The 11,590-nt window shown below is 46.8% G+C and overlaps 1 protein-coding gene across 2 annotated transcripts; it reads right to left on the bottom strand.

Annotated features, from left to right (window-relative positions):
- Positions 1-1,051: 1,051 nt before the first annotated feature.
- SERPINA4 (serpin family A member 4) lies at positions 1,052-10,932 on the bottom strand. 2 transcript variants are annotated; one of them, XM_080808136.1, is made up of 5 exons: positions 10,800-10,932; positions 7,456-8,121; positions 3,492-3,765; positions 2,482-2,641; positions 1,052-1,531 (listed from the first exon to the last, which is right to left on the bottom strand). In XM_080808136.1, the coding sequence occupies exons 2-5, from the start codon at positions 8,102-8,104 to the stop codon at positions 1,331-1,333; spliced, it is 1,284 nt and encodes a 427-aa protein (XP_080664262.1). In that variant the 5' UTR covers positions 8,105-8,121; positions 10,800-10,932; the 3' UTR covers positions 1,052-1,330. The 2 variants fall into 2 exon arrangements, with proteins under 2 accessions (XP_080664262.1, XP_080664263.1); XM_080808137.1 differs by lacking the exon at positions 10,800-10,932 and adding an exon at positions 8,667-8,760.
- Positions 10,933-11,590: the final 658 nt, after the last annotated feature.

Raw genomic sequence — 11,590 nt, 5'->3', positions numbered from 1 at the left:
TTCCTTTACCAGTGTTGTTCCCAGGCTGTCCTGTCCAGCTCAGGGTTGTACTTTAGAAGCCAAGGGAGAGAACCTCAAAATCTCCCCTTCCCATCCTCTCTAGCTTCCTTCCACAATAGCTTTCCCACCATAAGCTCTTGCCCTAGATATTGGTTTCCTGGTTTCCCACAACAATCTTATTCTTGTATCTGCAGCATGATGTGGGCTGGGGACCACCTCCCGTAAAGCCTGGATCATTGTGACTCTGGATCAGTCGTCTCAATGCTAGAGATGATCCATAGCCTGTCTCTCCAGGCACCAGTGGAAATCAGGCTTCGTGACAGCAAGACTCCTGGCCTCTGACGCACTGGCCCAATGAGAACACCCCAGGGCCCGGCTGAGGAAATGCGTTTGCCACACATTCCTGAGATTCAGGACAAACACAGCCAGGTGTGGCTGGCCTGCCTCTTCCTGTGGGAAGAATAGAGGTTTCTTCTCTAAGACTCTGGGTGAATGCTGGCTCAGAGAATTCACCCCACATAGTACAGACATCTGATTGGGACCATCTGGGTCAGTCCATATCAGCCGGGTGAGGAAGCAGACCCAAGAAGGGAAGAAATTGGCCTGAGGCCTGGAGCTGGTCAGTAGAAGAGTAGGACATAAGCACAGGCCCCCAGGCTCCAATCTCATGTTCTTCCTTCTTTCTGCTGTGCATCTTTGACCTTGGCCGTTGATCCTGGGGGACTGGCCCCATCTCCAAAGCCAAAGGAAGGGACAGTGCCTGTGCCACCCCGGGGGAGAGGGGAGCTGCCTTCCTTGCTGAGCCTTCCTCACTAGGTTGCTATGGCGACTACTTTGGTGCTTTCCCAGTGAAAGCCTTAAGAGCCCCCGCTCTAGAAATAAGGCGTCCACTCTCCTGGAGACAGCCAACTGCCGACATTGCTCCCCCCCTTCCATATACACCTTGCCAAACCACTGGAACTTGGGACATCTCACCCCCATGTCCAGGGCAGGGATGGAGAACAGGGATGCATTTATTGAGTACCTACTATGTGCAAGTCACCAAACCAGGTTCCTCATAGCCATCATTGTATTTAATCCCTTCAACCACGTATCAGGGTTTCGCCCACTATCCAGGGCAGTGCTCAAAGAGGAGAGATGATCTTCCCTGAGAGCTGGATGTCTAGTCCACACTTATCTTGTATCACCGATGTCCCTCACCCTCACCAACAGCCTCTGTCCAGGATCTCAGGATCTTCTGTGTCCTCCACTCCAAACACAGAGCTGCTCACACTGAGCCCCCCTGGGCCACATCATCCTGCTTGTAACAGAAGAGCCAGCCCTGGGAGGGCTATGGTTTCATGGGGTTGACAACCTTGCCCAGGAAGATGATGCTCTGGGTATTGGTGGAAAAGATCACCACAAGGAAGGGCCGGTTGAACCGAAGGACTCTGCGATTGTGCTGGGCAGACATAAAGGTCACAAAGCTGCCAGTGGCTGCTGCTGCCTGGGTGCCAACCTCATCCACCTCCAGAATGGCTTTGTGAAAACTCTGGGAAGGAAATCACAAGGGTTACCTCTAAGAGAACATGAATCGGAACTTAGGGAAGCCTGGACGAACCAGAGATCGCTGGAGATCAACACTGCAGGCCACTTCCTGGGGATCCCACAGCAAGAATGTCTACACTGGGGAGATCTGTGAGCTGGATGACCTCTTATTTATAGGAATAATTATTTCATTTTTTTAAAAGATTCTATTTATTTATTTGACAGAGAGAGAGCACAAGCAGGCAAAGTGGCAGGCAGAGGGAGAGGGAGAAGCAGACTCCCTGCTGAGCAGGGAGCCTGATGCAGGGCTCAGTCCCAGGACCCTGGGGTCATGACCTGAGCGGAAGGCAGACTCCTAACTGACTGAGCCACCCAGGCGCCACTCAGAATAATTATTTCTATCAGCAACTGAACACTTACTATGTGCCTAGGGCTCTTTTTAAATCTTCATAGCCATCCTAGAAGGTTGATATATTACGGCTGTTTTGCAGACCCAGACCCTCACTCACCCTTCAATGCCATAAGAGGAAGACCTGGAATTCAACTCTGCAACCCAAGGCTTTACCCTGGCGTGCACTTCTGTCTTCTTAACTAAAGTCATAGGTCTCTTTCTCCTATCAAAGTGATCTCTGATACACACACCCTGGCCAACCTTGTCAGTATCCTCCCTCTATTCTATCAATGCGTTTGTCTATGCATTGTGATCTATGAAGCCCACTTTGCTGTGACAACTCCCTGAGGACAGCGGTGGGATGAACGTGGGGTACCCAGTGCCAAGTACCACGCCAGCATGGGAGTGGGCTGGTTCGAGGATGCCCATGTCTGCGGATGGCTGAATGAAACCCAGGCTCTGAGATTTCACATGGGATAGAGAGAACACCCATAACCCAGCAGCCCCCACGAGGCAAAAGTTCCCTACCAAGTCTCCAGGCATGGAGGACCACGATGACTTACCTTGGACACCCGCAGTCTTCGCTCTTCGGTGATGCCAGACAGGTCAACCTCCTTCAAGAACAGGTCCATGAAGCCCATCTTGGGCAAAATCTGATCTAATTGATAGGAGCCAGAAATGGAGAACTTGGGGAAATGTAGCTCGAGCTTCTTATAAAAATACCTGAAGGAGGCATGGGGTTACAAAAGTGAGGGACCCCAGCGCACTGTGCTCCTCTTGACTGCACCCTCTAGCTGGCTCCACTGACTGCATCTGACTTTGCTCCAGTGTCCCCAGGGACATAAGGCCAGGCCCCTTTGCCCTCAAGACTGCTCTCTGCAGGAACTCCCTTGGGAGATCATCTTCAGCAGAGGGGGCTTTCTGTGGGCAGGCCAGGTGCCCAGGGAGATAAAGTCTCCCTGTGTGGTAGCTTTCCCTTCACCTCTGTTGGGGTCTTATGGTTTTCACTTATGTGGGACCAGATGATTTCTTTGGCTAGAATTCCTCTGTCACATGAGCTGTGCAAATTCTCCATCCACATGTGGCCTTAGGCTGAGGCCCTTATCTATGGGACCTCATCTATAAATCTGAGGCCCTTATCTATAAATTTTCCCATTTATAGTCCCACGGTGATAGAAAACGTCCAGGCTACTTCCTTGGATGGGTGGATGGGATTTTTTGAAGTCCCTCTATGCTAGGAACCTTGATGGGAGGTCTACCTACTCACTGCACAGTTGGGCAGACCCTCGGAGAGCCAATGTCACCTCACCCAAGTCTTGTGTGCTGTAAGGGCTACATCTAGAACCAGGAATCTTAATTCCTAGCCTGGTTCTCTTTTCACTAATGGGGCAAAAATCGTATTTCAGATATAACAAGAGAGTTCATCATCTAGGGAAACCCGTGGAAAGTCTTAAAGCAAATAAGAATTCTTTCATAATTTGACAACACCCCCATGTAGGGCACTGGCCTTCCTTAGAAGGCTCCATTTGAAAGGCAATGCTGTAGATTCAGCACCACAGGTCACATTGATTACCTCTTCTGAAGCAAGTTGTTCCACCTTGTTAGCATCTCTGGAGTCAAGACCTCCTCCACATGCTTCATTTTCCCTCGGTCAGGAAGGATGAAAAAGGCCATCATGTTTCCTTGGTAATCCATCCGCAGCACCGAGCAGGGCAAGAATCGGTCGTGAAGATACCAGTGGTGCTGTGTGTCCTGCAGCATCATAGGTATCTTGATGACTGTATTCTCATCAACGTAGAAGTCTTGGGTAGTGGTCATCGAGGGAACAAATGGTTTCTCCCACAGAGCTGAAGGGAAGAAGGAAAGAAGGCACAGGGCACCTGTGGACCAGCAGGCCAACCGTCTAGCCAAGGGAATGCCTCTCCCACAGCCGTGGAGATGCCTCCCCTCCTTACAATTCCATCACAGTGTACCACTTAGGTCCTTCAAAACCCGACCTGCCTAAGAAATGGATTCTCTCAGGGCTCATTTAGATTCTAAAATGTGAGATACAAAAGGATATCAGCAACATTGTTTCATATCTTCACCATTTAAAAAAAATTATTTACTTATTTGTTTTATTTACTTATTTGTTTTAGAGAGAGAGCAAGAGAGAGCACAAGAACAGGGAGGGATGGGGGAGAAAGACAGGTAAAGAATCTCAAGCAGACTCTGCACTGAGCATGGAGCCGGACACAGGGCTCAACGCCATGACCCTGAGATCATGACCTGAGCTGAAACCAAGAGTCAGACACTTAACCAACCGAGTCACCCAGGCACCCCAGGTCTTCACCATTTAATTTCCATTGCCAACCTGATGTGTATGTAGTTGTAGCTTATTATGACTTTGTAGTGCACTTTCTTGGTTAAAAATGAGGTTGAGCAATCTTTTGTATGTTTATTGACCAACAAAATGTCCCTCTTTTGTTGTTGTTGTTGTTGTTGTTACATCATGTTCCTCCCCTGTATTTGTGTAGGGTTGTTTCTTAGTAGTTTGCAGGAGTCCTTTCTGAACACTAGTTGTCTATCAGTTGTGTGAGTTGTAAATCCCTTGTCTCTCTCTGACTTGCCTTTTCACTCTGGTAATGGTGTTTTTTGATTATTGAAAATCTTAACTTCAATGCAGTGAACATATTAGTCTTTTTCTTTGTGGTTAGGACTTCTGTGTCTTGTTGAGGACAACTTTCCCTTCAAGGTCATGAAGATACTCTCTTACATGATATTCTAGGAGATTTAGTCTTCCTTTTTGCAAAAAGGACAATACTCCGCCTAGAATAAATACTTATTGTTGGTTGAAAGGAGGGGCCCAAACCCATTTTGTTCCCCTTATGGGTACCTAGCTGTCCCAGCACCAGTGTTCCATCATGGCAGTGAGGGGGGATGCCAGCTTTGGCAAATACCATATGTCTCTGTATCTGTCCTTGGGGCCATTTCTGGACTCTATTCTGGCCTCACTATTCTGTCCCATTAGTCTATTTGCACTTCACAGCCTAAATTAATGTAGATTTATGATAAGTCTCACCCTCTGTCAGGAAAGTTTTCCTATTTTAACTATTCTTGGTCTTTTGTCCCTCCATATACAGCTTAGAATCAGCTTATTATCTGCCACCAAAAAAAAAAAAAAAAAAATCTGTTAGGCTTTTGATTGGGATTGCATTAAATATTTAGATTAATTCATGAGAGAATTGACATCTTTACATATTGTCTTCCTTTTCATGAACATAGTATATCTGTTCTTTTGAAAATTTAAGTCTAATATCTCTCAAGATAATCTTCTCTACAGAGATCCTATGCATCTTTTGTCTGTCTTCTTCTAGGTACTTTTCAGTTTTAAAGGTAAGCCACAGTTGTTCTACTCTCTCATCATGTGAGAGTGAGAGAGTGAGGCCTGGGGCTAAATTTACATCCCAAAGTGTTGGGCAAGATGTCTCTATCTCCTTCCTATTTCTAGGGAAACTCTCACTCTCAGGCCATCAACACTAACCCAACTGGAGCTAGGTCTCTTTCAGGAAGAGAGCACCCAAACCCTTCTTTACATTCAGAGCTTTGGGTAGGTTGGTGGTGTATACTACACATTTAAGTTACATTGATGATGTATACTATACATTGAAATGGCTCTATAAAATATTGTGCAGCCATTAAAGTGAGATCTAAACAAAGTTTTCAATAGCATAAAGCTGTGCACGCACACACACATATGCATGTAAAACCTGGTAAATCTGAATAAAGTCTGTAGATTGCACCAATGTCAACTTCCTCATTTTGTTTTTGTATGACAGTTATGTAAGATGTTATCTAACCTGGATGAAAGGTACACAGGATCTCCCTGGACTATTTTTGCAACTTCTTATAAGTTTATGGTCATTGCAGAATTAAAAGGGTTTTTGAAAAAGTTTTCAGTGATACATAAATAATTCCATGTGTAGAATGCATGCGATGACCGATTTGGCTGGATTGTTAGTCTGGGACTGTTTCCCAGAATCTGCTCCCTCTAGATTCTGGGTTCAAGGTGGTTACAGTTGTGAGATTGGGAGGTAGATGTGAAACAACCCTCACACGCTGAAGGTCTTCCCAGGAAGATTGGATGATGGACAGACCTAGTGGAGCTCTGTGTCCTCCAGGTGGTCCATGCTCTCCTCCAAGTTCATTGTCCAACATTAGCCCTCCAGACCAATGTGTCCCTAAGCCTCTATCAGGTGCCTAGCATGGGCCTCTCCAAAGTTCCCCCTACATGGACCCACTGTGGTGGTTGGATGTGCCTGGCATATAGATCCTTAATAAGGTCCAAAATTTCACCTGCACCAAGGACTTCACTCTGTCCATCCAACATTGTTTCCTCTAGGCCTTCATTTGCCCAGAGTTGAGTGAGGTCCAATTCCTGTAAGAATCCCCTTTCCCTTAATATTCATGGTGTCTTTGCTCCTCTGATGGAACACTGATGATACACACTGTACAAATCTGTCCCCACACTGTGATTTCAACTGTTAATATATATATATGTGTGAATGGAAGACAGGAATGAATTAGGTGAAAACGTTAACACTGGTTGCCTCAGGATGGTAGGATTATGGGTAATTTCTATTTCTCTTTTATATATTTATGTGGTTTTTAAATTTTTTTATTTTTAAAGATTTTATTTATTTGAGAGAGACAGAGATAGGGACAGAGATAGTGAGAGAGAGCACAAGTGGGGAGAAGGAGAAGCAGGCTCCCCAGTGAGAAGGGAGCCCAATGCGGGACTCAATCTCAGGACCCTGAGATCATGACCTGAGCTGAAGGCAGACTCTTAACTGACTGTGCCACCCAGGCACCCCCTTTATGTGTTTTCAAGGGTCTTTGAAATGAGCACTGTTATCATTAGATTAATTACAATTACTCTAATTATTTATTGAGTATATATAATAGTCAGAGATTGAGAAACCTCTTTTGCAAAGGGCCAGAAGGCAAATATTTTAGGCTCTATGGCAACTGTTTATCTCTGTGGCTGTGTGAAAGCAGCCAAAGACAATACATAAATGAGTGGGCGTGGCTGTGTGCCAATAAAACTTTATTGACTAATACAAGTGGCCCATCAGATGTGGCTGGGGGCAGTTGTTTGCCTATCCCTTTAGGCCCTCTTCTAAGGAGTATACAAAAATGTGGCATAATTTGATCCTCAAAAAAAACTTTGAAGGAAGGACTCTTATTATTCTTACTTCAAGCAAACAACCTGCTGCTTACACCATCAGTAAGTGACAGAGATTCGATATGAACCCAGCAGTTCACCTTGTGCATTTCATACTTTACTGTTATGAAGAAAATAAGAAAATATGTCTAAAGGCATGAAGAACCTCAATACTACACAATCTTAAATACCTGATGCTCTCACATGAATCTGCTAAGGATTGCTTGACCCTATCTGACCCCATCCATTCACTTTCTCTTTTTTAAATATCTAATCCACCCACAAATCAGAAGGAGAGAGAAGCTAGAGGATCTACCAAGAAACCGACTCTTACCTTTGAAGTAAATGTAATTCACCAGCACCATTGTGATGTCCGTGCTCAGGTGGCTGACCAAATCCACAATCTTTCCTTGAGTTTCCTCTTTGACGTGGTCATTGATGAGCTGGGTGGTGCCCACAGAATTGTGGAAGTCGGTGAGGAAGAGTTTGGATTCATAGAAGGCCATGCTGTCATTAAGAAATCCCGGAAGGATTGGCAGGTCCTGGCTCAGGAACAGGGCGTTGCCCATGTGCATCTCCAGCCCATTGCCCGGGAGGTGGAGAGTGTGCAGGAGGTGCTGGAAGCCCCAGTGGATGTCCTGCTCAGACATCTCCGTGAGGTTGAAGCCCAGACCCTCCAGGATCTGGGTCTGGCTGTGCGAGCGGGCCCCCAGGGATAGCATGGCATAGGAGGCAGAGATGCTCAGTGGGGAGAAGAAGATGTTGCTCCCAGGACTTTGGGAAGCCATCAGGTGGTAGAAATGGAGAGCAAAGGCTGTATTTCCTGGGGCAATCTTGAGGCTGGGGGAGCCCTCACCTGTGCTTGAAGCCTCCTGATGGGGGCTGCCTGTATGACCCTGGCGATAGTGCTTAGGGTCCACTTGACCATGACAAAGTACCAGCAGTCCGGCCAGAAGGAAGAGCAGGAGGTCAGCAAGATGCATCTTCTGTGCTCTCCCAACTATAGAAGGAAAGAGAGTACCCAGGCAATTCCTTGACAGAACATTCAACCCTACTGAGAAGTCGGGCAAGAGCAGGGCCCCAGGGCGATAAGCGCCACCGTGAACTCATGCAGATGGCCCTGCGGGAGGCTAGCAAACACCTGACACTTTCCCAGAGTGTGGCAAAGATCATATTCTGCAGCAACTTTAGATGAACAAAGCCTGCTCCTTGTGACCACACCCCCTGCATTTCCCATCCTTCTCAGCTCTGCAAGGCACTCACCTCTTTTCCCATCCCCGAGACTCCAAAAATGACTTCATCAGGTCACCTAACTGGTAAGTGTCTGAGCTAGAGCACAAAGTCTCCAGACTTAGCCTGGAGCTCTTGTTACCATTCATGTTTATTCCTTCAGCCCAGGGACCCACTGCAGCAAAACACCAAAGGTTATTTTAGCTTCTACTCCACCAACACCCGTGGTGTGCTTTACAGTATACAACATCATTTTAATGCTATTTTGTTTGACCCTCTTATCTCGATAGAGGTCACTAGAATGGGCATTCTTACCATCGCTCCATGCAGATAAGATCTCTGATGTTCAAAAACTGATCTGCCCAAAGTCCCAGGAAAAGGACTGGTCTCTTCTCCTAGTAAATTTCACCTGCCCAAAACAGGTTGCTCAATTTTCCGCACCAATCTGCCCTGCTGCCCTGGTTCTCAGCCCCAAACCCTGTTGTCATCCCTAACCCGTGTCTGGCTCCCCACCTCCCCCACCTTGTTCAATCTTTCTGTATGTCTGGCAGGGTCTTCCCATGACCCCTGAGCCTCTCCACTGCTGTGACCCTCACTTGGGCCTCCAGCGTCATTCACCCAGACCAGGGGTCAGAAAATTTTTCCTGCAAAGGGCCAGAGACTAAACATCTTTGGCTGTGTGGGCCATACAGTCATGTTACAGCTGCCCAGCTTGGCTGTGTTGGCTGGGAAGAGGTCACCCACAAGGCATGCTTATGTGTGGCTGGATTCTGGTGAAACTTTATTTATGGACAATGAAATGTGAATTTCATATGCTTTTCATGGGTCACAAAATATTGTCCTCCTTTTGATTTTTTTCCTACCATTTACAAATTTTATATTTATATTTATTTTATTTTTTTGTAGGTTTAGTTAGTGTAAATTTATTAATTAAGTTTTATTAATACAAGTTTCTTCATAACTCTAGTAACTTCTTTCTCAATCACTAATTTTTTTAAATTTTTTTATTTCTTTCAGCATAACAGTATTCATTGTTTTTTCACCACACCTAGTGCTCCATGCAATCTGTGCCCTCCCTAATATCCACCTGGTTCCTCCGACCTCCCACCCCCCGCCCCTTCAAAACCCTCAGGTTGTTTTTCAGAGTCCATAGTCTTTCATGGTTCACCTCCCCTTCCAATTTCCCTCAACTCCCTTCTCCTCTCCATCTCCCCGTGTCCTCCATGTTATTTGTTATGCTCCACAAATAAGTGAAACCATACAATAATTGACTCTCTCTGCTTGCCTTATTTCACTCAGCATAATCTCTTCCAGTCCCGTCCATGTTGCTACAAAAGTTGGGTATTCTCCTTTCTGATGGAAGCATAATACTCCATAGTGTGTATGGACCACATCTTCCTTATCCATTCGTCTTCTCCAATGAAGACATACAAATGGCTATCAGACACATGAAAAAATGTTCATCATCCCTAGCTATCAGGGAGATTCAAATTAAAACCACATTGAGATACCACCTTACACCAGTTAGAATGGCCAAAATTAGCAAGACAGGAAACAACGTGTGTTGGAGAGGATGTGGAGAAAGGGGAACCCTCTTACACTGTTGGTAGGAATGCAAGTTGGTGCAGCCACTTTGGAGAACAGTGTGGAGATTCCTCAAGAAATGAAAAATAGAGCTTCCCTATGACCCTGCAATTGCACTACTGGGTATTTACCCCAAAGATAAGATGTAGTGAAAAGAAGAGCCATCTGTACCCCAATGTTTATAGCAGCCATGGCCATGGTCACCAAACTGTGGAAAGAACCAAGATGCCCTTCAACGGACGAATGGATAAGGAAGATGTATTTATATTTATATCTTATATTTATGTTATATCTTGCATTCTTAGCTCAGGGGCAAGACAAAAACAGGCAGTGGGCCAGATTTGACCCACAAGCCACCGTTTGCTGAACCCTGGCTTAGACCACTGTTGCTTCCTACCTGGTCTTTCTATTCTATTTTCCACCCAGGACTTGGAGTGACCACTTCACTCACCAACTTAACACCCGTCCCCAAAACACGGCTTCCTACCAAGCTATAATACCTTCTCCCATCCTAACCCTCACATGTGTATTTCTCTCTGGCTTTGCAGCAAGCTGCCCAGAATTCCCCTCTGCCAGGCACCTCCAAAAGCACCTGGATCAGGAGCCAGAAGACCTGGGTCCTAAGTCATGTGTGGCCTTACATGAGGCTGTTTCTGGGCGTGGGCACCAGTTCCCCCACTAGTGGGATGAGAAGGTTGTGCAATCACACGTAGGGGTCTTTCCAGCCAGGAGGTGTCACCTCTGGGTCGTTCCTGGTCTTAGCACTGGAAGTCTTATGCTCCAGAAGCCCCATCCCTGGGAAAACTAGGATGATTATCACCCTCCCTCTCAAGTCTCAATTGTGGTCCCCAGAGCGTTACTCACGGTCAGTCCTGTTATGGCCCCCCGGGCAGCTGTCTGAGCGCTACAGGAAGCCGAGGAACGTGACCTGGGTTTATGAAGCCCAAGAAGGTTGGCAGAACCTGTCAGCTCCACCAGCACCACCTGCCACCTCCCCTATTAGGTAATTATTAATGAACAGACCTATGGGTGCAGCATGGAGTCTCAACACAGAGAAACTTCACTGAAAGCTGGCTCAGCCCCTCCAGGCATGACCCCTGTTCCCTCCAGGGGGACTCCAACAGAGTTCACCCCTTGCTGTTTATGTCATGCACTGAGGTTTGCCTGGCACATCCTTCCCCCTGAGGCCCAGTGGGCCCGTTACTGGATGTGGTCTCCATGGTGCCCGTCATTGGCCATGTGAACTCAGGCACATCTATTCCCTTCCCTGGGTTTGTCGGGCCCCCATCCCATCCACCACCACCTCTTATAAAATGAAAAGGTGGACCAGACTAGGGACAGCAAATCCCAGTGCCTTCACAAACCTGGTAAGGCTGCTTCCAGGGTGAATAATGAGGAATGGTGGGCATGTGGAACTAGAGAGGGTTAGCTCTCTGCAACCATCAGGACCCATTAGGAGGGGCTGGATCCTGCCCTGGGCCTTCAGTTTGCAATCCTGGACTATGTGATTGCCCAGACACCTTCCAGCTTTAAAGGTACATGAGTCAGTGACAGAACCCTCTGAGATGCCACATCTTGGCCTTCAAGGACAATGCAACCCAGGGGCAAGGGTGGCATGGGGTAGGAGCAAACCTCTCCATGAGCCAGGGAATCCA

Source organism: Martes martes (assembly GCF_963455335.1).
Source record: "Martes martes genome assembly, chromosome: 7".
NCBI classification, from domain to species: Eukaryota; Metazoa; Chordata; class Mammalia; order Carnivora; family Mustelidae; genus Martes; species Martes martes.
Note: the sequence above shows the minus strand (reverse complement) of the source record. Positions and strands in the feature narration are given on the sequence as shown.